The 27,292-nt window shown below is 53.1% G+C and overlaps 10 protein-coding genes across 10 annotated transcripts; 6 read left to right on the top strand and 4 right to left on the bottom strand.

Moving 5' to 3' along the window:
* Positions 1-91: 91 nt before the first annotated feature.
* N7498_002193 (mannitol-1-phosphate 5-dehydrogenase) lies at positions 92-1,334 on the top strand (the record flags this gene model as incomplete). Its single annotated transcript, XM_058449255.1, has 2 exons — positions 92-1,254; positions 1,310-1,334. The coding sequence occupies 2 exons, from the start codon at positions 92-94 to the stop codon at positions 1,332-1,334; spliced, it is 1,188 nt and encodes a 395-aa protein (XP_058311599.1).
* A 1,243-nt stretch (positions 1,335-2,577) lies between these two features.
* Positions 2,578-3,337, top strand: N7498_002192 (peptidylprolyl isomerase). Its single transcript, XM_058449254.1, has 4 exons — positions 2,578-2,631; positions 2,718-2,887; positions 2,957-3,063; positions 3,135-3,337. Exons 1-4 carry the CDS (start codon positions 2,595-2,597, stop codon positions 3,310-3,312), a joined length of 492 nt encoding a protein of 163 aa, XP_058311598.1. The 5' UTR covers positions 2,578-2,594; the 3' UTR covers positions 3,313-3,337.
* Positions 3,338-3,867: 530 nt separating this feature from the next.
* N7498_002191 (enoyl-CoA hydratase/isomerase family protein) lies at positions 3,868-4,856 on the bottom strand (the record flags this gene model as incomplete). The annotated part of the gene is made up of 2 exons (XM_058449253.1): positions 3,868-4,487; positions 4,625-4,856. The coding sequence occupies 2 exons, from the start codon at positions 4,854-4,856 to the stop codon at positions 3,868-3,870; spliced, it is 852 nt and encodes a 283-aa protein (XP_058311597.1).
* Positions 4,857-5,208: 352 nt separating this feature from the next.
* adaB (chromatin-binding transcription regulator ADA2) lies at positions 5,209-7,049 on the bottom strand. The gene is made up of 3 exons (XM_058449252.1): positions 6,867-7,049; positions 5,427-6,812; positions 5,209-5,375 (listed from the first exon to the last, which is right to left on the bottom strand). The coding sequence occupies exons 1-3, from the start codon at positions 6,957-6,959 to the stop codon at positions 5,307-5,309; spliced, it is 1,548 nt and encodes a 515-aa protein (XP_058311596.1). The 5' UTR covers positions 6,960-7,049; the 3' UTR covers positions 5,209-5,306.
* A 669-nt stretch (positions 7,050-7,718) lies between these two features.
* Positions 7,719-9,954, top strand: N7498_002189 (serine/threonine-protein kinase; the record flags this gene model as incomplete). Its single annotated transcript, XM_058449251.1, has 5 exons — positions 7,719-7,740; positions 7,864-8,031; positions 8,092-9,282; positions 9,338-9,702; positions 9,757-9,954. 5 exons carry the CDS (start codon positions 7,719-7,721, stop codon positions 9,952-9,954), a joined length of 1,944 nt encoding a protein of 647 aa, XP_058311595.1.
* A 930-nt stretch (positions 9,955-10,884) lies between these two features.
* On the bottom strand, positions 10,885-13,952 carry N7498_002188 (coatomer subunit beta'; the record flags this gene model as incomplete). The annotated part of the gene is made up of 8 exons (XM_058449250.1): positions 10,885-12,099; positions 12,154-12,861; positions 12,919-12,981; positions 13,038-13,535; positions 13,596-13,627; positions 13,684-13,705; positions 13,760-13,873; positions 13,935-13,952. 8 exons carry the CDS (start codon positions 13,950-13,952, stop codon positions 10,885-10,887), a joined length of 2,670 nt encoding a protein of 889 aa, XP_058311594.1.
* A 603-nt stretch (positions 13,953-14,555) lies between these two features.
* N7498_002187 (complex I NDUFA5 subunit family protein) lies at positions 14,556-15,388 on the bottom strand (the record flags this gene model as incomplete). Its single annotated transcript, XM_058449249.1, has 3 exons — positions 14,556-14,619; positions 14,676-14,780; positions 14,838-15,388. The coding sequence occupies 3 exons, from the start codon at positions 15,386-15,388 to the stop codon at positions 14,556-14,558; spliced, it is 720 nt and encodes a 239-aa protein (XP_058311593.1).
* A 425-nt stretch (positions 15,389-15,813) lies between these two features.
* On the top strand, positions 15,814-18,271 carry N7498_002186 (putative disulfide isomerase; the record flags this gene model as incomplete). The annotated part of the gene is made up of 4 exons (XM_058449248.1): positions 15,814-16,040; positions 16,090-16,171; positions 16,230-17,762; positions 17,819-18,271. The coding sequence occupies 4 exons, from the start codon at positions 15,814-15,816 to the stop codon at positions 18,179-18,181; spliced, it is 2,205 nt and encodes a 734-aa protein (XP_058311592.1). The 3' UTR covers positions 18,182-18,271.
* A 356-nt stretch (positions 18,272-18,627) lies between these two features.
* On the top strand, positions 18,628-19,506 carry N7498_002185 (cytochrome b-c1 complex subunit 10; the record flags this gene model as incomplete). Its single annotated transcript, XM_058449247.1, has 5 exons — positions 18,628-18,630; positions 18,829-18,887; positions 19,167-19,220; positions 19,299-19,446; positions 19,498-19,506. The coding sequence occupies 5 exons, from the start codon at positions 18,628-18,630 to the stop codon at positions 19,504-19,506; spliced, it is 273 nt and encodes a 90-aa protein (XP_058311591.1).
* Positions 19,507-20,562: 1,056 nt separating this feature from the next.
* N7498_002184 (amino acid permease) lies at positions 20,563-22,374 on the top strand (the record flags this gene model as incomplete). Its single annotated transcript, XM_058449246.1, has 3 exons — positions 20,563-20,827; positions 20,877-20,988; positions 21,051-22,374. 3 exons carry the CDS (start codon positions 20,563-20,565, stop codon positions 22,372-22,374), a joined length of 1,701 nt encoding a protein of 566 aa, XP_058311590.1.
* Between the last annotated feature and the right edge of the window lie 4,918 nt (positions 22,375-27,292).

The following is a 27,292-nucleotide window of genomic DNA, read 5'->3' as shown; positions in this document are numbered from 1 at the left end:
ACATCAGCCACCCGCTCCTTAGTACATCACAAGACCTCATCTTGCTTCTTCTTCCCCACTCCGATCTACATCCTTGTTATCTCCTCCAATCATGGGCAAGAAGGCTGTTCACTTTGGCGGCGGCAACATCGGCCGTGGCTTCGTTGCCGAGTTCCTCCACACGGCCGGCTACGAGGTCGTCTTCATTGATGTTATGGACAACATCATCTCCGCCCTACAAAACACCAAGTCTTACCAGGTCACCGAAGTTAGTGAAGCCGGTGAGACCACCAAGACCATCACAAACTACCGTGCCATCAACTCCAAGACCAACGAGCAGGACGTTGTCCAGGAGATCGCCACTGCTGATGTCGTCACTTGCGCCGTTGGTCCGAACGTCCTCAAGTTCATCGCCCCCGTCATTGCCAAGGGCATCGACATGCGTTCCAATCCCAAGCCTCTGGCCGTCATTGCGTGCGAGAACATGATCGGCGGCACCGATCAGCTACGCAAATACATTGAGGAGAAGACCGACTCGGAGCGTCTCAAGTCCATGGGCGAGCGAGCTCAGTTCGCCAACTCTGCCATCGACCGCATTGTTCCTGCCCAGGCTCCCGACGCCGGGTTGAATGTCCGCATCGAGAAGTTCTACGAGTGGGTTGTCGAGCAGACTCCCTTCGGCAATGTCGGCCACCCTGACATTGCCGCCATCCACTGGGTTGACCACCTGGAGCCGTACATTGAGCGCAAGCTGTTCACGGTCAACACCAGCCACGCTACCGCAGCCTACTACGGCAAGCACGCCGGCAAGAAGACCATCGCGGAGGCCATGAAAGATCCCTACATCAGGGGTGTCGTTCACGACGTCCTCGAGGAGACTGCCTCGCTCATTGTTGACAAGCACGAGATCTCCGCCCAGGAGCAACGGGACTACGTCGAGACCATCGTCAGCCGTATCTCCAACCCATACCTAGAAGACACTGTCGAGCGAGTTGGCCGTGCCCCGATGCGCAAGCTGGGTCGCAGCGAGCGGTTTATCGGGCCGGCTGCTCACCTCGCTGAGCGCGGTATGAAGTACGATTCTTTGCTTGGATCTGTGGAGATGGCTTTGCGTTTCCAGAATGTGCCCGGCGACGAGGAGAGTGCCCAGCTGGCTACCATCCTCAAGGAGAACTCCCCCGGCGATGCTACCGTCCAGCTTACCGGTCTGGAGCGTAGTCACCCTCTGTTCCCGGCCGTGGTGAAGGTGGTGGATCAGGTACAATCCGAGGCTAAGTATGTGTCCTTTGTCCTAATCTTGATGGGTCCCGTACTAACCGTTTGTCAATAGGGAAACCGGCCAGCCGCGTATCTAAGCGGGGTCACACTGTGCGTACGAGTATTTTTTCAGTCGCATGGATCGGCGAATACGGGGTGTTTCGGAAACGGTGTTTTCTTTTTGCATGACTTACGACCCTGTAGTATGAATAGCTATTACTAGCAACAAATGTCTCAATATCTTATTTAATTTTTACTATCATCCTTCTAAATGTGCAGACGTGAATCTCTAATCACAGATCCCGCCGTTGGATTATTCTAGCCGGGTATCGGATCAAAACGTTCCGACGTCTTCCCCTCCTCTGGGCTATTCAGTTCTAGACCCTTGTCTGGATTAAGCTCCGATGACATCAACGTCAACACAGAAACAAGTAGACTACTCTCTACGTACTCTTCATTCTCTACGTAACCTATTAAACAAACCCTGCAATTGTATTCTATCAAAGTACGCATGACTTCATCCCACTCCAAAAACTACAAGTCAAAAGGAAAGGCTAAGTCCTGGCGCGAGTTTTGGCGTACCAGTGTCGTGGGGTGATTCGCGCCATTGTTTGAGATTTCCCTGCTTTTGATTAACTCTAGTTAACTGTTTGAGAATATGTATACCAGAATCTTATTTTAACAGTCAACTGGGTGTTTGGGTTAAGGATGATGTCGTATAGCCGGGAGTAGGCCCTTCTTGTACTGTACCAGAATTCGGATTGTCGTCGGTTATTTGAAGCTCTTCATCAAGGGTTCATTGCAAGTATGCAATGAAGGAGACGATGGGATTGAAACAAGTCTTGGTCGGCTTCTTGGGACTGAGAAATGGATGAGCGGCCTGAGTAAACTCACCTCAAAAAAACACAACACGCTAGTCCAATTCACCTGCGATCTTTCCACTTTAGCTTGCGCCGGGCCCATCGACTAAGGACCGGCATCATGAACGTTACATCGATCCTGCCAATTTGGCGGTACGGCGGTAATGCGCAGTAGGTTTTTTGGGCACTTTGGACAAAACGAATTTCGTTTAAATTGTGGCGGACATGTGAATTGCTTATTGTGGTTAGTGTTACCGCTTGCGGTTTATGAGTGTCAAGAATGCACCGTTCTGTAATCTCCCCTAGATAGTTGTAGCCTGCATATCGCTTCGGCAAGGTGTCGAGGGTGGATTACGTCGTTCTCCGCTCGACCCCGCCAACCTCGATGCCTCAGGCTGGAATGTTCGTGTTAACCCCTCCATCACCGCTTTGACTCTATCCCTCACTTCCTTTTCCCTCTTTCATCTCCAAAATCTGTCATCCCCGAAATCTGCAACCATGAGCCAGGTTTACTTCGACGTTTCTGCCGATGGCGGTATGTTATCGGCCCCCAGATCGCTGGATGACCGCCGCAGCTCAATTTGAATTCCATGTCCAAACGCTGACGTTGCCCTTGAACAGCTCCCCTTGGCCGTATCAGCTTCAAGCTGTACGACGATGTAGTCCCCAAGACGGCCGCGAACTTCCGTGCCCTTTCCACTGGCGAGAAGGGATACGGATACGCTGGATCCAGTTTCCACCGTGTCATCCCCGATTTCATGCTCCAGGGCGGTGACTTCACCAACCACAACGTAAGCGTTGCTTGATGCAATCCGCGGAAGTCGGACCTGGGCGAATTTGCAAATTAACACTCTATCTAGGGCACTGGCGGCAAGTCCATTTACGGAGAGAAGTTCCAGGATGAGAACTTCACTCTCAAGCACACCAAGCCTGGTCTGCTCTCCATGGCCAACGCTGGTCCCGACACGTATGTCGACCGGACACCTTTCCTCTCCCCACGCTATACTGAGTGCCTATTAACGCACCATTTCTCTATAGCAACGGATCCCAGTTCTTTATCACCACCGTCGTTACATCTTGGCTCGATGGCAAGCATGTCGTCTTTGGCGAGGTTACCGATGGTCTCGATGTCGTCAAGGCCATTGAGAAGCTCGGTAGCGGCAGTGGAAAGCCGAAGAAGAAGGTCACCATTGACAAGTCTGGAGTCCTTGCGTAAAGCCTCTCTTCTCATAAAAGACTTCATAGCTAGAAGAATTTCAAGCTATCCCGATTGATGGCAGGTTCTCTTAGTACATTCTTTCCTAGTGGCCGCTATTCATACTAGTTATCACATTTTCGTGGTCTTACTAGGGTATTTCCTTGATTTTCTAGAGATCCATCTCCATCGCCTTAAACAATTTCTATCTACTCTCGATCAGAGTTTCTGTCGGCGATCATATCGATGCATTTGACGTCTTAATCCTCGACTGATGGGGTCAAATTCCCTTTCTTGGGGGCCAATGGGATATTGGGGTATCGCGGATGTATCACTTAGGCATAGCCATATCTCCAGGCAAGAAGTGATAACTGACACAAAATGAACATCTCCGGTACTATCGATGCCCGAGTGGCGGCTATCTAGATCTGGCAAATGTACGCATGTCTCGAGGTTAAAAGAATTCACATCTTGAAATTGATGGTAGCCTTTTTTGTTAATTCTTATAGGCCCAGTTGAAATTCTGTAGAATTCATTCAACACTTTTATTCGAACAAGCTACTTGAACACAGTACCTCACAGCTTACTATCAACCCAAGTAGGCTTCCTCTTCTCCACAAAAGCCCTCAAGCCCTCTTTGATGTTCTCCCCCTCATACAACCTCTTCACCCAAGTATCATTCAACATCCCCGTAGCTTCATCTGCACCAATACCCTCCCAACCCAATTTAATCCCCTCCCGACTAACCACGACTGAATCAGGACTATTTCCTGCGATCTCCTGCGCAACGGCAAGAGCCCGCTGCACAACCTTCTCCGAGATCTCTTCATCCTTCGCCTTCTCGCCAACCGCAACAACCTCATTCACGAGCCCCCACCTCTCCGCCTCCGCGGCACTCAACGACCGCCCCGTCAACACCATCTCCATTGCCCGCTGCTTGCCAACTGTCCGGACAAGTCGCGGCAGTGCACCCGCCAGTGCAACAACGCCGCGCTTGACTTCCGGCAGCCCGATCAGCGCGCGCGAGGCAGCGATCACAATGTCGCTATTGATGATCATTTCAGCCCCGCCGCCGAAGCACAGCCCATTCACGGCGCAGATCACGGGCTTTTTGCCCTTGCGTCTAGCTAGGCCGCCGAAGCCGGAGGCTGGCATTGGTGCGCGGGACTTGTTGTTGCTGGTGCTGGAGTTCCATTCTGGTGGGCGTTAGCTCGAGATCCGATATATCGTCCGATTTGCCATGAGGTCTCTCGATGCATTTCATGCTTTTTAATGGCCCAGTCAAGGTCCATAGTGAAGGGGGGGGAACGTGAATCCGAAGATCATTAATTACCTTTCAAATCCGCACCGGCGCAGAATGCCCTTCCCTGCCCGGTCAATATCCCCACCCGCAGACTGGGCTCTTCGTCCATCCATTGCCAGACGGCATCAAGGTCGGCATGGCCTTGTGCATTGATACAATTCAGGTCGCGGGGCCGGTTGAGCGTGACGAGAACGACATGCCGTGCTGGAAAGGAGAGAACAGAATGCTGGGGTTGAGGAGGTTGTGTAGCGAAGCTGGGCATTGTGAATAGGTTGAGTCTATGAACGATAGACCTATTTAAATTTTTAAATATAGCTTTGTGTTTGAGTCCATTGGGGTTGATGGGGGTCGGGGTAGTTGAACTCGGCATTCGAAACGCGGGGAGAGCTGGAGTTGTGCCGAGGGCCGATACAAAGAGCTCGGCCGTGTTCAGTAATCAGCTTTTCGAGGTACTTTTTTACTGTTTTCTCTTCGGTTTAGATCTAAGCTCCACCTTTGGGCATGGGTGAATATCTACAAGCACTTGAGGCACGATCATTCTCAAAATTCAATGTTGGTGTACACCACCTAGTACGCTCAGTATATGAACACGGTCAGATCAACACCGCCCTCTCCCCCATAGTAAACGCCAGAAAATCACACGCTGGAGCATAATCACAGACAGATGTGGATATCAACCAAACAGAGACAAAGCAAGCTCAAAAAGCAAGTGCTAACCCTTGTTGATCCATCCGCTGTGCACCATAAAATCGTAAATGCGGCTGGTCTTGGTGCCCTCGATCTGTAGCCAGCATTAGTGAAGCCCAATTAAAGATTTGACGATGAATCTTACTTTGCAGATCGCTCGGGCATCCTTCTTCTTCAGGGTGCCGCCTTGTTTCATTGCCTCTTTCAGCAATGTTTCCTTCACCACGAGATACGGCTTCGGCATTATACGCAGCGTGTTGCACACATCGACTTCCTCTTTTGTCAAGAGATGCAGGTCGGCAGCACCCTCGGTGTCCAACTTCCACGCTGGTACTCCGCTCAGCGGCTGCACCACGAATTTCGTCTTGGTCGATTGTGTGGGTGCCTGGTCGCCATTAATGGCGAAAGCACGGTCGAAATCATTCAAGGGCTCGGGATCTGACTGTTGGTGGGGATTGGCAGCCTTTTGAAGTCGCAAGGGCAGCTCGGGTGTCGTCAGCTGGGTAGCTGCGGCGGACACCTCGGACATCTGGGCCTTATTGGGTCGCGCGCTGGCGAATCGATCGAAGGACCCCTGGGGCAACATGCGCTGTACACGCGACTGCTTATCTTGCTCGTACTTCTCACCAGCTTTCAAGTCGCCGATGCCCATTTGCCGCCACTCCTGGAGTTGTGAGATGGCCAGGCGGAGATTGTGCTCGTACTCGAGGCCCTTGTTCAGCTCTTCAAAGTCATTGCGGCTCATCATCCGTGCAAGTGGCTTTGCTTTATTTAGGAGATCCCGCTCTTCCTTCGAGCGCTTCTTCTCCAGTGCGGTGTTCTTTCTGTATTCCAAAAGGTTGTGCTCAAAGAGGATCTTCTTGCGCTCTGTACGCGCTGTAAGTCGGGAGTTGTAGATATCCACCACGGTCATTTTAAGTTCTGCCTCCGCGTCCATTTCGCCATTGTCGCTAATGCCCGCCCCGGGCTCGAACGCCATGTGCTGGACAGCTTCCTCCGCATCATTGAGGAACTCGGTCTCGAACTCCAATCGACCCGGCATATATCCCTGCACCTCGTGGCAAGCCGGCACACTGGCAGTAGGCTTCTGCTTAGGCGTGGTGGGCGGAGCCGCCTTGGCCGCATCCTTGCGCTCCTCGATGCGTCGCTTCTTACGCGTCTGGAACTCCTCCTTCGAGATCTCTTCCTGGAGGCTGTGATCATCCGGGTCTGCATGATCGGGGAGCGGGAAGTGCGAGCTGTTCACATAGGTATCGATGTAGTGGTCGCGCACCTCGTCCTTGGAGCGGTAGCCGCCAATGTGGTCGGCGATATCGGCCCAAGAGCCAAGACCGTAGATCTCGGCGCCCTCGAGTAGAAGCAATTCCTCATCGGCACCCCAGTCGGGCTTGAAGATCGGAACGGAGTTCTGCTCGATGACTTGGAAGGGGTGAGTTTGCGGGTCGTGGTTCTTGGAGCTTTCCCCATTGGCGAAGCAGGGAACGCAGAGATCGTATTCAGGACAAGAGGGATGAGCGCAGGAGATGCGAACCTACACGAGTCATCAGTTAGTCAGTTGCCACGGTTGGAAGCGATGAGAGCTTACGGTGGAGGTGACATCGACTGAGCACACGTCGCAGTGGAACTTGGTGCCAGCCTCGGTGCCGCGCGAGGCGGTCTTCTTGCGTATTACACCCATTGGTTTTTGGGCCCGTTCATCCTCTGTTGAATCCAAAGTCGTCGCGAAAGCCCAAAATCGCCCTCCAGAGGTCTGAGAGGGCAGTTATCGATGCTGGTGGTCGAGAGAGGAGGTGAGGTAGGTGAGGTGAGGTGAGACTCCGGGGTAACGATCAGCGCCGATCGGGTGGGGAGATAATCCGAGTTGCGTGGATTGCAAGGTGCGTGCAGTTGCAGACCAAAGGCCCGAGTCGTTCCTCAATTCGATCCAATACACATGAAATGCCTCGCGACGTCTATTCACGGGGAGCCACAGGCACTGCCTCAATCGAGATCCACCCGTGGCGCGGCCCCTGCCCTACGGTGCTGACTCAGCGTATATTTCCGTATTTCACATACACATTGTAAGCCCGGAAGAGAATTAACGTGTGTAACTTTGGTCACGTCCCCCCCCTAGGTGTCGGGTAATCTACACAGGCACGACCGTCTTTCGCCCCCCTCTTCGTCTCCTCCTGTCAACCAGAAACAACCGGGTCGCTGATTCTCTCGTGGACCCTGGTGTATCTTTTATTCTCATTCTCTTATTTCGGTGCGATTCAAGGTAAGGGTGGTGCTTCGGCGTGGCTCGTCTCGGTGTGGCGTTGATCCTGGCCGTCTCATTTTGGGAACTTTCGATGTTGACTTCTTGGTGGTTCAGTCTTTGCTATACGCATCGCATCTTGGACTTCTGACTTCTTTGTCTTTACTCCTTGATACTCGCACTGGCCCTGAGTCCGCCATCATGTCCTGGAAGCTCACCAAAAGTATGTTCAGTTGGTCTCCCTGATCCCCCCCCCCCCTCCTCCTTTGTCAGGGTCACCCCTCTCTCCTGTGCAGATGAGGCGGTGATGACCTCCGCAGCAATGGCTAACCGAGTGTTCTTATAGAACTCAAGGAGACGCATCTCGCGCCCTTGACGAACTCTTTTGGCCGATCTTCTTCCACGTCGACCATCAAGGGCGATTCAAATGGCGCTGGTGATGGTGCTGACACACCCGTGACCTCGCAACCCCCCAGTATCGCCTCTACCCCTACTGCCTCGTCAAACGGCATCGGTATGGATCTCCTGTCGTCTAGCGAATCCGATGTACGGTGACTAATCCCACGAGGAATAGCCGCGTCAGAGTGTCTCGTCTCTCCCCCAGTGAACCCTGTGAACCCGGGTATTCTCATTGTCACCCTCCATGAGGGCAAGGGCTTTGCCTTGTCTCCCCATTTCCAGCAGATCTTCAACTCTCACTTCCAGAACAATTCCTACGCACCCTCGTCATTGCGACCCAGCACCTCTTCGTCATCACACTCCTCCCATGCTCAAGCGAGCTCCTTTGTGCAGTCCGGTCGGCCCCAGTCCACCAGCGGGGGCATCAACGCTGCCCCCACCACCCACGGCCGCTATTCCACCAAATATCTCCCCTACGCCCTTCTTGATTTCGAAAAGAACCAGGTTTTCGTGGATGCCGTCTCGGGTTCTCCCGAGAACCCCCTGTGGGCGGGTGACAGCACAGCCTTCAAGTTCGATGTGTCTCGAAAGACTGAACTGAATGTTCAGTTGTATCTGCGCAACCCTGCGGCCCGGCCTGGTGCTGGCCGGAGTGAGGATATCTTCTTGGGGGCGGTCAAGGTAAACCCTCGGTTCGAAGAAGCTCAACCGTTCGTAGAGGACCCCAAGCTGGGCAAGAAGGACAACCAGAAGGCCGCCGCCGCTCACGCCGAACAAGAGCGCCAGGCGGGTCAGCTTGGTGCCGAATGGCTGGATCTCCAGTTCGGCGGTGGCTCGATCAAGATTGGTGTCTCGTTCGTCGAGAACCGGCAACGCAGCTTGAAGATGGAGGACTTTGACTTGTTGAAGGTCGTGGGTAAGGGCAGTTTCGGCAAGGTCATGCAGGTCATGAAGAAGGATACCGGCCGAATCTACGCCCTCAAGACCATCCGCAAGGCTCACATCATCTCGCGGTCCGAAGTCACACATACCCTCGCGGAGCGATCGGTGCTGGCGCAGATCAATAACCCGTTCATTGTCCCCTTGAAATTCTCTTTCCAGTCGCCCGAAAAGCTATATCTGGTTCTGGCATTCGTCAACGGCGGAGAGTTATTCCACCACCTGCAAAGAGAGCAGCGATTCGACATTAACCGTGCCCGATTCTACACGGCGGAGCTGTTGTGCGCACTTGAATGTCTTCACGGTTTCAAGGTCATTTACCGTGATCTCAAACCCGAGAACATTCTCCTCGATTATACTGGTCACATCGCTCTGTGCGATTTCGGACTTTGCAAGCTAGATATGAAGGACGAGGACCGAACAAACAGTAAGATCCCTCTGTTGGACTTTGACAAGTTTTCTTTTCATCTGACGAATTGCAGCTTTCTGCGGAACTCCCGAGTATCTTGCTCCCGAACTGCTGCTTGGCAACGGGTACACAAAGTCCGTGGATTGGTGGACGCTTGGTGTCTTGCTCTATGAGATGCTGACAGGCTTGCCACCGTTCTATGATGAAAACACCAACGAGATGTACCGCAAGATCTTGCAGGAGCCTCTGACCTTCCCCAGCAGTGACATCGTACCCCCGGCCGCCCGGGATCTTCTCACCCGTCTGCTGGACCGTGATCCCCAGCGCCGTCTGGGTGCCAACGGTGCCGCGGAGATCAAGTCGCACCACTTCTTCGCCAACATCGACTGGCGCAAGCTTCTCCAGCGGAAGTACGAGCCCAGCTTCCGTCCCAACGTGGTATGTCTTATTCCGCCGTTCTCTTTTCATCCAAATATTAACAAGGCTTTACAGCTGGATGCTCGTGACACCGACAACTTCGACACCGAGTTCACCTCCGAGGCTCCACAGGACTCCTACGTCGACGGCCCCGCCCTGTCCTCGACCATGCAGCAACAGTTCGCCGGCTGGTCGTACAACCGACCGGTTGCTGGACTGGGTGATGCTGGCGGCAGTGTCAAAGACCCGTCATTTGGAAGCATAGCGGAGTAAGGACCTCCACCGGGACAATTCATGAACACCTAGATCGAGAATGATGTGCAAGATGAGGCTCATAGAGACGATTTCCCTTTGTACTGTCTGTCTTGATTCCACATATCACCAATCTTGATCATCTTCATCTTTCTTGCCTTGTTTTCTTGTTCTTTTTTTCATCCCAAGGAGTCCGTGGCATTTCGGTCTCGGAGTCCCCCGAGGCTACAGTTGTGCGTCGTCTTGTTTCTTTATCTCTTCCCCCAGCCCTCTCCAATTGAGCGGTTTGATTTGTTTCTGGTCATCTATCTCAGCGTCATCCCGACCCAACCCGACAGGCAGGTTCCTTCTCAAACCCTTGTTTTCGTTTGATGTTCTCAAGCGGTCTTTACCTGCCTCTTACCTACGTATCTCTTTTGTCGTATCCGCTCGGTTCGGGTGCGAGGTGTTCATTCCCTGTATCCTTGACAAAAACTCAAATGCACAATGCCAAGCAGATTTTCTCTGATCTTAAAAAAAGTCTCTTATTCCTGGTTCGTCGTCCCTTTAGACCGTAGACATAGAGAGAGCAGCGCTCCCCGGGCAACATGAATCGGCCATTTCAACATAACTACTCCACTGTATGGTCTTACCGCTTAGCAATACATGAGGGTATAGGTAGGCCTCGATAAAATAATATATTCTCCGGGTGAAGTCGTGACTACTCAGGACCAAACGAAGTAGAACAGCTCCTTGTCATTGTATCTATAACCCAATTTCAGACATCCCCAAGATCGAGACATGTCGCAAGGGAATTAAAGTACCAGGAAAACAAAACAAAGAAAAATGAAGTCGGAAACACGTTAAGACGCCGCTCGCAATTCAAATCAGCCGACTTGTCAATCGGAAATCAAATGCTCTATCCACGCATCTCCGAGCATGTACTCAATACAACCCGACCAGTTTGATCTTTTACTCCGTCTCGGCGGCAGCGGCAGCCTCGACTTCGGCCTCGGGATCGTTCTCTTCTTCGGCCTCAGCCTCGATCTCGGGGCCGCCGTTGGTCGCGCTCGCAGGCTCCTTGTCGCCGTCAATGTCGATCAGAGACTCGGATGACGGGGGCTCAGGGACGACGCCCTCTTTCTCCATGCGGATGTACTCATCCCACTCCGGGAAGAGGTCGTCATCGGTCGAGACAATGTCGGGGGCGCCGGGAGGGACACCGATCAGGCGGGAGACCTTGGTCTTGCCAGCTTGCTCAAGAGCGCTCTTCCACTGGACGACCAGCTCGGGAGCACGAGTGGGCTTGTAGGTCTGGGCGAAAAGGACGGCCTCACCGAGACGGTTGGCTGCGACGAGAAGGTCGATACAGCCGTCGATATCGCCCAGAGACCAGAGAGTGGAGAAGGCAACGTTGTGCAGGCCAGACTCGGAGGCCTGGGTGACAAGGGCCTGGAGGCCTGCCCGGTTGTTGCTGGCGGTGTGCAGCAGGAGCAGGGAGCCAACGTCCTTGGCGTTGGTGAAGCACTCCTCGGCCAGGGAGAGGTTCCATCCGGCCAGGGCGGCGTCGCCGACCTGCTTCCAGCGGTGCTCCAGGTTGGCCTCGCGGGCAATCTGATGGGCGGTCTCGAGATCATTTAGCGATAGAGCCAGATCAAAACGGTGCTCTGGATCCGTGGCGACCTCAAGCGCCATTTCTTTGTAACCTTGGCCCTCGAGGAATCGTGCAACCTTGTTCATCTGATCTTGGGGAACATCACGAAGCAGCTCGGCGGCCATATCCATGTCCCCACGCAGCACGACTGTCTGGTACTCGACCATGCTAAGGGACAGGCCGAAGGAAACCGTGTTGACGTCCTTGTCGGCCAGATAAATTCGGCCATCCCTAGGAAGGTATCCAAGCAAGTACATGGGCTGGTCGAAGTGAGAGATGGTGTAGGTTTGGTCACCGACAAGATAGTTCAGGCGGTTGGTGGAGCTGGTGTAGATGAAGCAGTCGCCAACCCACTCACCAGTCCGGACAGACTCGTTAATGGTAGCAACATGCTCGATGGCTGCCTCGACACCATCCTCGTCGGCCTCGCCGTTGTTTAGGCCGTTTATGTAGTTCTCGCGAGAGTAGCGGAGGACGTAGAAGTCATCCTCACAAGCAAGTGTGACCAACTCTCCGGACTCAGACCAGTAAACCTGTAGGGAAACAGTCAGTCATTGACCCCAATGAAGCTTCTGAGTACAACTCACGTTCTTAGGATCAACCTCAATTCTCCGGACCAGCGAGCCGCTCTCCCAGTCGAACAGACCAATACCACCCTGACCCTTGACACCAAGGAGAACACCATCAGTCAAGCCCTCTGCTTGGAATCCAACATCAAGGCCGCCGCTTTGCTCCTTGAAGTTCTTAAAGATCTTGACACTTGTGGCGGACTCGCGGATAGCGTAATCGTTGCTGTTATCCTTGGAGCCCCAAGCGAAATCCAGAGCCTGACCGAAAGCCTTGTTTCTCCAAGCCAAAGCGGTATAGATGATATATTCACCATCACCGCAGACGGAGACGAAGCGTCCATTGGGCGAGTGGGAAAGAGTTTGCGGATAGACCTCGCAGGTGCCCAAGTCCTTAGTCGGCAGCGAAAGGGGCTCGCCATCCTTGATGCTGGCGTCGCCGCCCTTGATGACCGACGAAACAACTTCACTGTGTCTGGCCCAGATGAGCTTGCCGGATCCATCCATCGAAACGGCAGGCTCTTCCCGGCCCATCTTCACAACTACAGCACCATCATCGAAACCCATTGCGATTCCCTGCCGACCCCGCTGGTAAGAAATACACCATGCCCGCTCCAGGCCATAGCTTAGTGACTGCTCCAGCCGGTAGGTGTTGGCGTGCCAGATCTTGATTGTTCCATCTTCAGAACCCGAAATCACAATAGGAAGCTCGGGATGGTACACGGCAAACTGGGAGCAAGTGTTAGATTTCAGAGCATATAGGAAAACAGCATTCGCAATACTTACAGAGACGTTGCTGGTGTGGCCCTCGAGAGTGGCAATGAGCGCCTTGGTGGTGTAATCCCAGATCTATTGTGCGTCAGTATCCAGAAGTTTGCAACAAAAAGATACAATGCCAATCTTACCTTGACCGTCTTGTCGTCCGAGGTCGTGAGGAGGTACGGCTTATCCGCGTGCGGGTAATAATCGACGTGGTTGACACCCTTGGTCTCGTGAGCTTCCAGGGTGAAGTTGGCGTGGGGAGAGCCAAGGTTCCAGATCTTGACCGTCCGGTCCAAACACGCCGAAGCAAAAGTGTTGGTATCCTTGGGGTTGATGGACATGCCCATAACGTAGTGGCTGTGGCCCTCGAAGACCTGAACACATTTCCAGCCTTTCTCCCAATCCCACAGCTTAATTGTCATGTCATCGCTTGCGGTGAGGACGAACGGTTGGGTCGGGTGAACGCAGATCGACCGAATGTAGTCGGGGTGTGCTTCAAAGGAGGTGATCTTTTCGGAGGTATTGTAGTTGTAGACTCGGAGCTGGAAGTCATCTGAACCGCAAACAATCCAGTTCTTCCGCGCGATGAATCGACCGGCACGAACGGGGACATCGGTGAGTTCGAACGTCTTGATGATGGACTGTGGACATGACTCGTTAGCTAAGCTGTCCCAGAGTTTTAATTGCCGTCCAAAACATACCTGCGACTCGTACGACCAAATGTAGACGTGACCTATTGCCGGTTAGCAGCTGGGACATCTCGCGGGGGCTACCTCTATCCAGACATACCACTGTACAAGGTCGTCAAGATCTAGTACAATATTAGCATTGTCAAATCCTTTTGAGGATCGTTATAGAAGCTTACCCATGGCTCCGTAGGGTGGAAATCAATACCCTTTACCCGCTCCGAGCGGGCAAAGAGTTGCCTCTGTTGAATGCCATTCTCGTCAGCAATCTCTCCAATTCCACCATTATTCATCTGCAATGGTGTCGCCAAGCTTTCTAAAAGCGATACTCATTGCTTCAGGGGGTCTGCGCACCTTAACGTCAAGCCGCATGGTGTGTGGGGGATGAGACGAGTGTTTGTGTGGTGCGGCGTCGGGCCTGCGAGAGCGAGGGAGGTTTCCGCGAGCCGCTCAGACAGCCCAAGGTTTGTGGGACGAACGATCCACGGGATCAGCTGAGAATGAAACAAGAAGCACAGAGAATTCCCTGCTGGAAGAGAGCTGGAGGGCGCTCAGGGACAATGTATGTGTCCACAAGGGATTCCCGCCCACACTCACCGCCTTCCGATGAGGCACCCGCGTCCTGACTACAGCACAGGAAGCGTCCCAAATGTGAAATAGTCGCTGCTTTTTTGCTTTTTGGGTTCCTCTCGTATTTGAATTTCGATGTTACTGGAGAAAACTGCTCTCTTGGAGACTCGCGGTCCTGGGAGCATCTCCGACTTTTAATTCAAATTTAGACCTAACTACGATGTGGTTGGGATGGTATAAAAAGGCGTTAATATATAGAAATGAAAATGCCCGATTGATGTAGGGATATATCTACAAGGAATAAGAAGAGGACGTGATAACCAATTGGAATCGTAAAAAAATGTATTCGAACAAGCCGTCCTCTAATAGTTACAGAAATTGGCATCTAGCCTTTTCCGATATAGCTTAGTTACCACGGTCAAAGTAGGTCCACTGGCCGGGAGCGGGCTTCTCCTCCAATTCCTCCCACCTGTAATCGCGTCAGCAGTCTGAGATAGAAGACCACAGGTCTTGGGCTTTACTCACACTTTCTGCTTGTGCATCTCGTTAACAAGCTCGTGCTCGTGCTCGGCGACTTGAATAACCTCCTCAATGAGGCCCGCGCCGATCTGATTCTCAATGGCAGAGATTCTGTGTGAAAGGTTAGTCTTTCTGTTGCTTCCCCGCGGAACAGATAGGTCGACTTACTGGTCAGCGTTTAGAGCAGGCTCGTTCTCCCATTTCATAGAAAGTTCATGGTGATCCGCCTCGGACTTCTCGGCCGTTGTGGTGGACTCCTCAATGATCTTCTGCCACTCGGCGGCTTCTTGTGCTGTACGGGCAGGACCCTCAGTACCGGGGGCAATCTTCTCGCCATCCCATTCCCTACCGCGAGGGTCATCAGTGTAATCGGCTTCTTGCTTGGCGACGAAGGAGAAAGAGCCGTCGGGGCGCTGGAGCTGAGCAAAGCGCTCGGGCTCGGCGCCCACCGTCTTCTTCACTCGCTCCAACCAGGCATCGAAGCCGGCGGGCTTTTGCGACTCGACAATTTGAAGGCGGTGGCGGGTGAGGGCCTCGACGGACTGGCGGTAGGCGGAAGTCTCGGGGAAAGCCTGCAGCTTCTGAAGGGTGGAGGTGTACAAGTAGATCAAAGTCGGACGGGGACTCGGGTGGGTGTTGAGGCCGGTCAATCCGGTAGGAGCAAAGGGCTCCAAGTACCGGGGCTTGACATTGGCCAACAGCCGGAGTGCAGGACGCATTTTGGAAGGTGGCAGGGTTGTAAATGTGAGGGCGCAGCACTCTCACGGTTAGGGAGAGCGGGAAGTTGAAGTCGGACCGGAGCGGATTAACTTGCCGTTCCACCCCTAATAGACAGGCAGGGGCAGTTCACAACGGGTCTTCCTCATCTACACGCGAGCGCGAAGTCTCGACTCTTTCGGACAGAGTGCGGCCTGCTTCTGTTTTATAAGGCTTCGGGATTGGTGGTCCTTCCCGTTGATCCTTCTTGACTGGCTGTTCAACTCCAACCTGAGCCAGTTTTCGCCCCCGACTTCAATGTGCCACCTGTGACATTTCGCATTCCCCCTTCGACCAGTGTCCTTCGTTTACCTTCGGTTCTGGCCTTCCAAGGCCTTCTATACTTTCATCCGACATCCCTATTTCCTTGCATCTTCCAATCGCCACAATGAAGGCTTCTTGGCTGGGGTTGTCCCTCCTTTCGCTTTTGGCTGTCCCTACATGGGCTACACCTTCGGACTCGGAATCGGAAGAAGACAACAACCTCGTAAAGAGATGGGGCTTCACGAACGTAGTCGATCCAGATACCCCCTCGGTGTTTAATGGCCTCGATGTGCCTCCGTTGTTTCAACTGACCGAGGAGAATTTTGAGGAGGCCACCAAGGATGGCACTTGGTTAGTACTGACCGAGCCCCGCTAGAATCATACATTCTGACGACTTCAGGATCGTGAAACATTACTCGCCATCCTGTCACCACTGCCAAAAGGCCGCTCCCTACTACCAAACCGCATACGAGTACTATTACGTGCGTTGCCCTAACTGTCAAATGTCGGCCGAAATCAGTGCTAATTTGCAACCTATAGACTTCCAATCCCTTGGCGCCGTCTTCCGCAAAGTCTCCCGACCCGAAATCTGCGAACGGGTTTACCGCCTACTTTAACTTCCATTTCGCGTCCCTGAACTGTCTGGCCCACGGTGACCTGTGCTCGAAACTTGGAGTCTTGTCTTACCCAACATTTGCCTTCTACGACAACGGCGTCCAGAGTGACCCGCATGTTGGTGTGCAATCGATTCCGGTTCTAAGCAAACTTATCGAAGAGAAGCTCGAGTCGATCAAGCCTGGGTCTCGACCCCCTCAGGGTGTCAAGCTGCCCGAAGTTGGCGCGGCAGGTGTCGACTCCACTGCGGAACCAGATTCCCCTGTTGCCAAAGACAAAGACATAGAGGCTGGTATCAAGGCCGGCGAGAAGCAAAACGAGCTGGTTTCTCAGAAGGCAGCGGATGAGGCCGCGGCCAAGGGCAAGACGGACTCCAAGACCAAGTCTAAGCCTCCGCCTGCACCCGCCAACCCTCAGGGTATCTCCGTTCCCCTTACTGCCGAGAGCTTCCAGAAACTTGTGACAACTACCCAAGATTCATGGTTCATCAAGTTCTACGCCCCGTGGTGCGGCCACTGTCAGGCGATGGCTCCCAATTGGAAGGCGATGGCTAAGGAAATGAAAGATACCCTGAACATTGGCGAGGTGAACTGTGAGGTTGAAAGTCGACTTTGCCAAGACGCGCGGGTTGATGCCTTCCCTACCATTTACTTCTTCCGCGGCGGCCAGAGAGTGGAGTACACTGGTCTGCGTGGCCTTGGAGATTTACTCTCGTACACGAACAAGGCAATCGGCGTTGGTTCCAGCATTGAAGATGTGGATGCGCATACTTTCAAGGAGCTGGAAGAGACCGAGGAGGTCCTGTTCCTGTACTTCTATGACCAGGCAACCACTTCGGAGGACTTCAAGGCCATGGAGCGCTTGACTCTCAGCCTTGTCGGTCATGCTCGGATTGTCAAGACCAGCAGTGCCGCCCTGGCCGATCGCTTCAAGATCTCCACCTGGCCGCGTCTTCTGGTGGTCCGTGAAGGACGTCCCAACTACTATAATGCCCTTGCTCCTAAAGATATGAGAGACTTCCGGCAAGTCTTGTCCTGGATGCAAACTGTGTGGCTTCCGATTCTTCCTGAGCTTACCGCTTCGAATGCTCGAGAGATCATGGAAGGAAAGTTCGTTGTTCTCGGCATCCTTAGCCGCCGCCGCTCCGACGATTTCAAGCAGTCCAGGCGTGAATTGAAGGAGGCCGCCTTTGAGTGGATGGACAAGCAGATCCAGCTTTTCCGCCTTGAGCGATCGGAACTCCGCGATGCCAAGCAGCTACGCATTGAGGAAGCTGATGACCGTGACGACCAGCGCGCTCTGCGGGCTGCTAAGAACATGCGCATCACCATCCGTGAGGATGACAAGAAAGCCGTCGGTTTTGCCTGGGTGGATGGCGACTTCTGGGAGCGCTGGCTCCGCACCACCTACGGTATTGATGTTGAGAATGGCGACCGTGTGATCATCAACGATGACGATGTAAGCTTGCAATGTCTCATATTTCTCATACTAGCATTGAAACTAACCTTTGACAGAATCGTCGCTACTGGGATACCGCTTCGAGTGGCGCCCCGATCATGGCCTCGCGTACCTCGATTCTTGAAACCATTCCTCTGGTCATCTCCTCCCCTCCCAAGCTGTCTCCCAAGTCCACCGTAGGCACCATCGAGACATTCTTCTTCTTCACTCGTTCCTTCCTCAACGCTCACCCTATCCTCTTCTTCATTCTCCTGGGACTTACGGTGGCTGTGGCTGCCATCTTTGGCCGCGGACGGTTGCTGCGCCGCGGTGTTGGCCGCGGTGGCATTCTGGGTAACTCGAACAACGGCGGAGGCTTCTTCCACCTGGATGGCAAGGAGGGACTCTTGAACGGGGGCTCGACCGGAAAGGTCGACTAATGAGACGCATGTACAGAACAGATCAGGTGTTTGGTTACACGGTTGTTATAATTTTTCCTATTCGACTGTATTTGATTGATTCCAGGCTGTTTTCCTGGTTCCATATTGATCTCCGGATTCCGAAAGTTGGGGTTTTGAAGCACATATCTCCACATTTCTGTTTCCGTATTTCTAGATTGAATCAACGTTATTAGAGACTATTCCTGTATTATTTCTATATTCTATATGTCGCAGCGCGCTCGTTCTATACTGCCAACTCCTCTAGTTCTATGTGAGGTAATTGCTACTCGTTGATTGGTTCTGTATTCTCGCGTCACGTGATGTTGGCAATACTAGACGCTGATTGGCTATGAGTTCGGGCGCACCCGGTTTTCGTCGACCACGCTGCCACAGCTCGAACTCCCTCTCTTGAGCAATTGTCCCACGACCTGCCCTCGCTGACAAAAATGGTACGTCTAATGCAGCGCCGTTACACTTTATGATCTTGCGTCTACATCCGCACGTCTCGTTCCAGCTCCGCCGCGGCCGGGGGTCCGGTTATGCCATCGCGTCAAGGATAGCCGTCACCAGATCACATGGGATGAGCGCGGAAGATGCAATAGAACCTGAGTGGAATGACCGGCTAACCATGTTTCTTTCCTTGATAGGCCTTCACTCCCACTCTTCGCCGCGCCGCGGCCCAGGCCCCCTCTGCCTTTGGCCCCAAGTAAGCCTTCCCCGGACTATGACCCTTCAATTCCGTCACGATATGCAAGACGGAAACATCATGAAGATTTAGGTTGATTGGAGAGGTTCTTTGTGTCGGATCCGGAGGCTTGCTGTGGCTGTTCGACCCCGTGGTCCTACGTCTGACACGGTTGAGCATGGCTCGGCTTGTGGGATTCGGGGATCTCGGGGAGTGCGAAACTTCAAGTTCTCCGAGATATTTCCAATGACGCGACTGGGGCTACTGGAATGTCTAGCTAATCAGGGCTCGTTTTTGCAGGATCTCCGTCCCGCGCTCTGTCGCTGGCTTCACTCTCCCCGCTGCTGTCAAGGCGTAAGTCGACCCCTAACAATATAACACCCGAGCCTGTCGAGGATCTTGCCCAGCAAATTGTACTGACATCAATGTCAGTGGTACCGTCGCCGGTAGTTTCGGTGTTGCCGCCGGCACCTTCGCCCTGTTCTTCTTCGGCGATATCCCCCGTGTCAACCGCGACGTCATCCGCCAGATCCCCTTCCTGGACAGATACTACGACAACCCCGTTGCTCCTGAGGACAACGTAAGTTGTGCATCTGTGGCTTGCTTGAACTCGATGCTAACACTGTATCAGCCCTTCTAAATGATCTTGGTTTATACCTGGATGGCTATGTCGGACGCCCCGACGTTGGAGATGAGGGGTTCCCGAGTGTAGAATAGAGGACTTTTATGTTTTGAATAGCGCATAGAAGCAACCGTTTTCCAACCAAATCTGGATTGATCTCCTTTGTGAACGTGATCTATGCCATAATGCGTTGTCCCTGCTCATACCTAGAGCACCCTAGGGTAGAGACACGGTAGGGATATTATGCTATAAAGCGCCACGCATCTGGTCAAATAAGGCTGCAGCGCTTCTCCCATCTGGGCAGGTCTACCCATGCAGATAAGCCTCTTGTCGCTGAGCTCGGAATCATCCTCCAAGCGCACGGAGGCTTGGCTTATCTCTGCTATCTACAATGCCACTGATAAGAGACAACGCTTTCGCCTCTCTGTCACGGCGCCTGAAACTTCCCTGCTGGGTATGGAAGCTTCCTGCCAAGCTCACTGGGGTAGCACGGATCCCAAGTTTCTCGAATTGCACGGCATCCGAGTCTCGGATCCTACGAATCACAGGACCCGTCGTGCGGAGAAGCCATGCGGCACAGATTGAATCATCGAATCAAACGCGGCGATTCGGCACAGCCGATAAGTCTATATCATGCTGATGATTGTCGTGATTTGAATACGCTCCGTTGTCCGCTATCACCGGATCCCTTAATGCGGAGATGACGCTGACGCCCCCTTGTATCTGTCTCGACCCTCTCGTCGCGGCTTCTTTCTAGCGGCCTTCGGCAGTCGCACGGAACTCAGATAGGTCCATTGCTTGGTTAATTCTATCGAAGCTCACTGGTAAGGTTCACTGCTCTCTCGTCATTGAGGGGGTAATAATCTCCACCCTGTAGATAACTCTTGCCGAGCTGTGCCCCTAGTTTCTCCCCTCTGTGACAAGATGGCATGTTTAAATCAGCCAGGGGCCCCATTAGATCCTGTTTAGTTCTGACAGATCTGAGGTGAAGGCTGTATATTCCTTAATCTCTCTTACCCTGCCTCTTACCTTTTCCTATATCAGACAACCCAAACAGCCCGTCATAGTGGCACAATGATGGAAGTCAAAACATCCGATTCAGGAACCTCCACCGGCTCCAAAAACGCCATATACGATGATCACCATGCGCCTGTCACTTCCATTCTTCCGGATGGGGATGTGCCCTATACAGACCACGAGATGGACGCCGATGAGCGGGTGATTATGGCCTTGGGTTATAAACAGGAATTCAAGCGTGAATTTTCCTTGTGGACAACCTTTTGTGTCAGTTTCGCTGTTCTCGGTCTACTGCCATCTTTTGCAAGTACTCTCTACTATGGTAGGTGATCTCCGCCCTACGGCGATGCACAATGCTGACTCTATTGAAGGAATGGGATACGCCGGCACCGCGGGTATGGTCTGGGGTTGGATCGTTGCCATGATCCCTATCCAGTGTATTGCAATGGCAATGGCAGAGCTGTGCTCGGCCATGCCTACCAGGTACGAGCCCTAGTCGGCTCATCCCTCCCCGAGAACGCAGGCTAATTCAATGCTGTCTCCAGCGGAGGTCTCTATTATGCTGCCGCAGTGCTCGCACCCGAAGGATACGGTCCTCTGGCTGCTTGGTTAACAGGTTGGTCCAACTGGATCGGACAGATCACTGGAGCACCATCCGTTGATTACGCTCTATCGGCGATGATCTTGGCCGCCGGCTCGATCACCAACCCGGGCTACGTCCCGACGAAATGGCAGATCTTTCTGCTAACCACGCTGATCATTATCCTGCACTCGATAATCAGCAGTCTCCCGACCAAACGCGTGGCCCAATTCAACTCGTACGGCTCGACTTTCAACATTCTCGCCCTCGTCGTAACCATCATCGTCATCCCAACAGCAACAACAAACAACCCCAAGTTCACACCTTCCCACGAGGTCTGGAACACAATCACCAACCAAACAGACTTTCCCAACGGCGTCGCCGTTCTCATGACATTCGTCGGCGTCATCTGGACAATGTCCGGCTACGACTCACCCTTCCACCTGTCAGAGGAGTGTTCCAATGCAAACGTCGCCTCCCCTCGCGCAATCGTCATGACATCCGGCGTCGGCGGCATAATGGGCTGGTTCCTCCAGCTCGTCGTCGCCTATACAGTCACCGACATCAGCGCCGTGATGAGCTCGGACCTCGGCCAGCCCTGGGCTTCCTACCTGCTCCAAGTCCTCCCGCAGAAAGCCGCGTTGGGTATCCTTGGTCTGACGATTATCTGCGGTTTCTCTATGGGCCAGGGATGTATGGTTGCTGCGTCGCGCGTGACATATGCCTATGCACGCGACGACTGCTTTCCCTACTCGAACATCTGGAAAAAAGTCAACAAGACCACTTCCACCCCGGTGAACGCTGTCATCCTGAACGCCGTCCTGGGCGCTCTCATGTGTCTTCTGATCCTGGCCGGGACAACCGCCATCGGCGCGCTATTCTCCATCGGCGCCATCGCTCAATTCGTCGCGTTCGCCATCCCCATCGCCATCCGCGTTTTCTTCGTTGGGAACCGCTTCCGCAAGGGTCCGTGGCACTTGGGTCCGTTCGGTCCTTATATCGGTGGATTGGGCGTTGCGTTCGTCATCCTCATGGTTCCTATCTTGTGTCTGCCTAGTGTTACCAAGGGTGACTTGACTCCCGATCTCATGAACTGGACTTGTCTCGTGTATGGTGGTCCGATGCTTGCTGTGTCGGTTTGGTGGATTGTTGATGCTCGACGCTGGTTTACGGGCCCTGTAGTTAATGTTGAGCATGCTATCCATGCGGTTGTTAGTGAGGGTGTGGAGCCTGAGGAAGATCACGACACGGAGGCAACGACTGTGTCGGGCAAGGCGGCTGAGATATAGTCATTGGATGGACTTAACGGGTCGGGGGAGTTACGGGTCTTTTGGTTGAGCGTTTTTCTTGCGGGTACTGTGTACCATATCTAATATTTCTGTTGACAAAAATGGGCCGAATATGCCACAATTTTTGTCAATCGAGTCTCACTGCGTAGAAATTGCCAAGTCTGCGCCCGTACTAACCCTGTGGTGTCCATGTACCACTTTGGGTAGACATGGCGATATCCGTTGTTGGCGGCGAGGTGCACGCAACATGGAGTTGATGACAATGTGGGTTCGGCTTGACACCGTTCCCCAGATGGACCACTTGAGAAGATGTTTTCTGGAACCAGACCCATTGCCCCATCCGGACATAAAATTGGGTTATGGTGGGATGTGGTTCCCGTGATGGAGTTGTGGGCTTTCTCCAGAGCTCCACCGGCCCCGGATGCTTATATCGTAGTTAATCTGTATCATAGGACCACATGGTGTGGAGGTGTGGAGTAAAGGGCGACTACCCAGGAGGAAGTATCGAAGATTGTAAATGACATTATTAGGCTCATTTTGTGAGATGTATTCACAGAGTCAACCGGGCAGGTCCCGGAAGTTCTAAGGTGCACCTGGACGGACAGTTAGGGCTACGCACCATATATATCACCCAACAGAATACCGCCCGAGAAGAGAAAAGCCCGATTTAAAGAACAAAATGTCAACTAGAATAAGAAATCATCGTAATTAGATCATCTATACCCAACCAAATGCAGGTAACAAGCGCGGTCGATCACGCCCCCATGTACCCAAGTACCGGGTACCTCGACCTCGCAGCAAGACAGCCCGTTGCAACACGGCAGAGTGAGTACAAGGACCAATCAATTCCCCACGATGCGAGAAATGACAACAAAGACAGCGAGCGTACGACGAAACAACATTCGGGGTGAAGGAATCCCCGAGCACGCAAACTACGCCCGCCCCTACGTACCAGTACCATTCCACGCTGGGATCCCCGATTCCTGTAGATCCACCAGGACGTCCCCACCACCAGTGGGCACGACATGGATGCAACGGAGAAATAGTTATGGGACACACAGATATGCTTAAACTGACTCCAGATGGGGGCATCCACTCACCCCCCCTCATCCCTGCCTGACACGAGGAGCGCGACACGAGAGGGGCTCCACCAGAGAGCGAACTTTAACTCCAAAACAGCCTTCGATGCGCTCTTTTCTTTCGTACGGGGGAGACGATCGAAAGTCAAATTTCTAGACTCCGACAGGGAAGATTACTAGTTCTCATGATGTAACTAGCCTCTTTCTTGGCCAATACACCGTACCGCGCGCTGAGACGGCTCACTGCGCGATCGGCACCTGTCAAGGGATGCGACTGGGTGGTTCTGCCGAGGATGCACCGGGTTCCTTATGTCGCGGCTTGAGCCGTTCCTGGATCTTTCTACGAGCAAGGCAAAAGTAATCTTGGCCAAAGTGCCCCAAAAAAAGCCACGTAAAAAGCCTGCGGAAAGAAGCCGGTGTGTACGGAAACTGTACTTTGCCCATAGTCTAATGTGGTCTAGCGTAGTGTACATAGCGTAGTGTAGTGTATGTAACTCCGTAATTCGGAACGACTCCAATTTTACCTTTCCGCCACTACTCCAAAATCGTGGTAATGGTAAGTCGCAAAGTTGCAATGTGTACTGAAATAGGAAATGTCTCGCCCCTGTTCACCTATTCCATCGGCCTCTCGACCCAATCATCCGTGGTCGGCACGCACATTTCAGGCAGCCAAGAGGTGCAGCGCCTGCATTCCATGTTCGCTTACAGTGTATTACTCAACTGCAACCGGCGTTCCGCGGTCGGCCGTCCTCTGGTACGAGTCACATGGAGAAGTCGAATAAGGGAATATTAATAGAAAAAATCATGCTCGAAGTAAAATTTACAATTCCCATCTCTTACGAAAGCCAATTACGCGGCTGAGCCAAGGAGGGGGAAATGACTTTGTCCCAGGCAACCGGTCCCAGGTCCACGGAACACTAGCAATACGGAAATCCGAAGAAAAATCACCGAGGACGGTGTTCAGTATTCCTCGTTCACGAAATAGCCTTTTTGGGTAGGTTGTAGACGGTCATACGCGGTGTACAGAGAATCCCCACCGTGTCAGGTCCCGGTTCACAGAGATTTCACGGCATAGAGTCGGTTCAAACATCCGAGGACCTCGAGGAAAATGGACTAACCACGCACGGCGACCGTATGAGGTGGGTGGCGCGCGCGATCCTCTCATCCGCCGGGCAGGATTCAAGAGCGTGATTGGTGGGTGGCACCCTGAAACTCGGCGATCCGGACTTGGCTTTCAGGTCCTTTCCGGCCTGTGCCGGTTCATGGTCTTGTCGGACGCGGTGGGCTCCACGTTGGGCAGGTTGGCCCGTCGTTGTATCACCGCTGTTGTCTTGTTTGTCTGGACTGTTCGGCCGAAACGACCTTAATCGCATGATTGCACGGTCGCACGGTCACGTAAGGGTGGCTGTGGGAGGCTGGTGGAATCTACAGATCTCTCGGCAGCATCTATTTTGCAATAACCTGCGTATAACGCAGAGAGACTACAATGCATAATGCCCTACTGGCGGGGTCAAAGGACGGTAACTGGGGGTTGCTGACGGTACCGGGAATCAAGCTTTGCACGCAGGACAATACACTACCCATCGCTGTCGATCGCTGTGGATTGGATCTCAGCAACTCAAACTAAGGACAAGGGGGCACGGAACAGCCTCACCGTATTTTGTGGGATCCGCCGCTTTCTGCTCTTGTCGTGGACCGAACCGTCTCGGGACCCCTTGTGGATCTCGCCGATGCCGACCCCTTTCACGACACCTCAACTCGAATGTTTTTCCGAGGAAACCGACCTTCCAGAATTCAACATACCGCGATCGTGCGGCAGTCAAGCCACGCTGTGAAATATTTGCCGTCCCGGAGAACGCTCTGTCCCATACCGCCGATTGAAACTAGAAGGTTAAGCGAGCGCCCCAAGTTTGGCCCAATCTGGCCACTAACCTGCCTGTTACGTCGTAGTTCAGCCCTTAGAATTTCACTAGACCCGCCAAGGATCAGATAGTTTCAGTCGTGAAAATCCGCAAAGTCACGAGGGAGGGGGGTTGGAAGGCCCCGATCGCTGATTTCTGCAGAACCCTGGTCGAAGACTTTCAGGTCCACAATCGAAGCGGGAGAAGCTCTTGCGAATTTCTGCGGTGGAGACGGAGGGGCCACCGTCACTTTTGCCTGTCTATCAGGTACCCGGGAGCTGGGAACGGATCTCGGAATTTACCAGTAGCCAAATAGAGGTCCAGAACACGAATCCAAGTCAAGCTGAGACATTCATTGAAATTCCTCCCCCCTGCGGAATCACTGTGAAACCTCGGGTAAGAAGGCGAGCGAGGTATTTTTGCCCGGCACCAACCAGAGTCCCCGAAAGTAGCCACCACGTCCAATGGGAGCCGGACCGTGTGTGGTTCGACGTGTCGCGATCCGCGAGAACGGGTGGGCAAAGCCGTTTAGGCTCAGCCGGTCGCAGTAGTCTGCACGCCGTCTATTGTGGACTGCCCCTCCTAGGGGGGAGTTAGGAGAATTATGGTAGTCCGTACTCCGTACTCCGTACCCTACGGTTGGGGTAGTTAGGGAGTAGCGGCTACGGCGCATCCACTAAAGTATGGAGAGAGCAACGATGCATCGCCGCAGAACACCGGGGTCTGGGAGGGCGTTCGATAGGATGACATCCCCTCTTCTCCTCCCCTCAATCCTGCAGGCTGAACTGTGTTGCATACATGCTGCTGAGGGGGGAATTCGGGAAGGCTATGCACGATGAGGTCCGGCTTCGCTGAAGTCAGCGGAAATGACGTGCTTTGCATCCGTGGAGATCAGTGCGAACGGGAAGCCCATTCGAGGCCTGATTATCGATCATAGCTCTTATAGCTCTGGGAGGACCGAGTGGTGGTACGGTGCAGCATGCAGGAGTATGATCTGTTTATCTGCGGGGCTTTGTCAAGCCACTGCGGAGCTCATCATCAAAGGCACCAGGCGAAGTAGTATAAAGCACAGAGCCGAGTCGAGCATCGGATAGCCGGACGCACCAATAATTGAGTCACGGTCCGAACGCAGCGCCGCAATCGGGGTAGAAGATAAGAGCAGATGGATCTGAACGCAGCCCTGGAGTATGTGGTGGACACTCATGGAGCCTTTCCCCAGGAAAAGGCTCCATCTGCCATTCGAACCCATATCCACAGACAATAAACTCGACATCTAGTGATCGCTATCTACCTAGAAATCATAAGACCATGATCACTGCACGTTCATGAGCGTTCGCTTGTGCAGATAGTCATAGAAATCCAAATAGTGACTACGTTCGCGGCCATTCCTCCGGGCTCGGAAGACAGCCGCCCATATCGTCATTGCCCGAGGCCTTTTTGGTTCGCCCAAACTGCTGGTAACTTTGGAAATCGAATTACCACCGTTTGTTCGGCTCTCGTTTTTGGGTGGTATTTTTACTCGCTTTAGCCTTTTTTCGTCCTTTTTCCACCAATTTTCGCCCTCGCCTCTTGCCCCCCGAGAAACGATCGTCTGTTTCGCTGTCCCGGTCTTCCGTCACGCCGTGAATTTTTTCTTTTTTCTTTTTTCTTTTTCATTTTTTTTTTTTTTAATCTGAATTGGCCGCCCCCCAATTTTCGCCCATTCCCTCAACTCTCTCCCCGTCTGCGATCGAGGGTCATTTCCAGAGTTTTTCACTTTTTCACTTTTCACCTCTTCACATCTCACAGGTTCATCAGGACTACCCATCTTTGAGCCCTCGAATTCACTCGAATTGAAAAGTCGAAGAGACTTGAAAAACGCGAGATCTGAACTAGTGTTGTGCTGCGAGACCCACTTGCACGCTCGCCTGGTGGATACAAGAACCCATCGACGCTGAC

Source organism: Penicillium cinerascens, assembly GCF_028974065.1.
Source record: "Penicillium cinerascens strain IBT 15544 chromosome Unknown contig_1_segment0_segment0, whole genome shotgun sequence".
NCBI classification, from domain to species: Eukaryota; Fungi; Ascomycota; class Eurotiomycetes; order Eurotiales; family Aspergillaceae; genus Penicillium; species Penicillium cinerascens.
The sequence above is the reverse complement of the archived record's forward strand: the minus strand, read 5'-3'. Positions and strand labels throughout refer to the sequence as shown.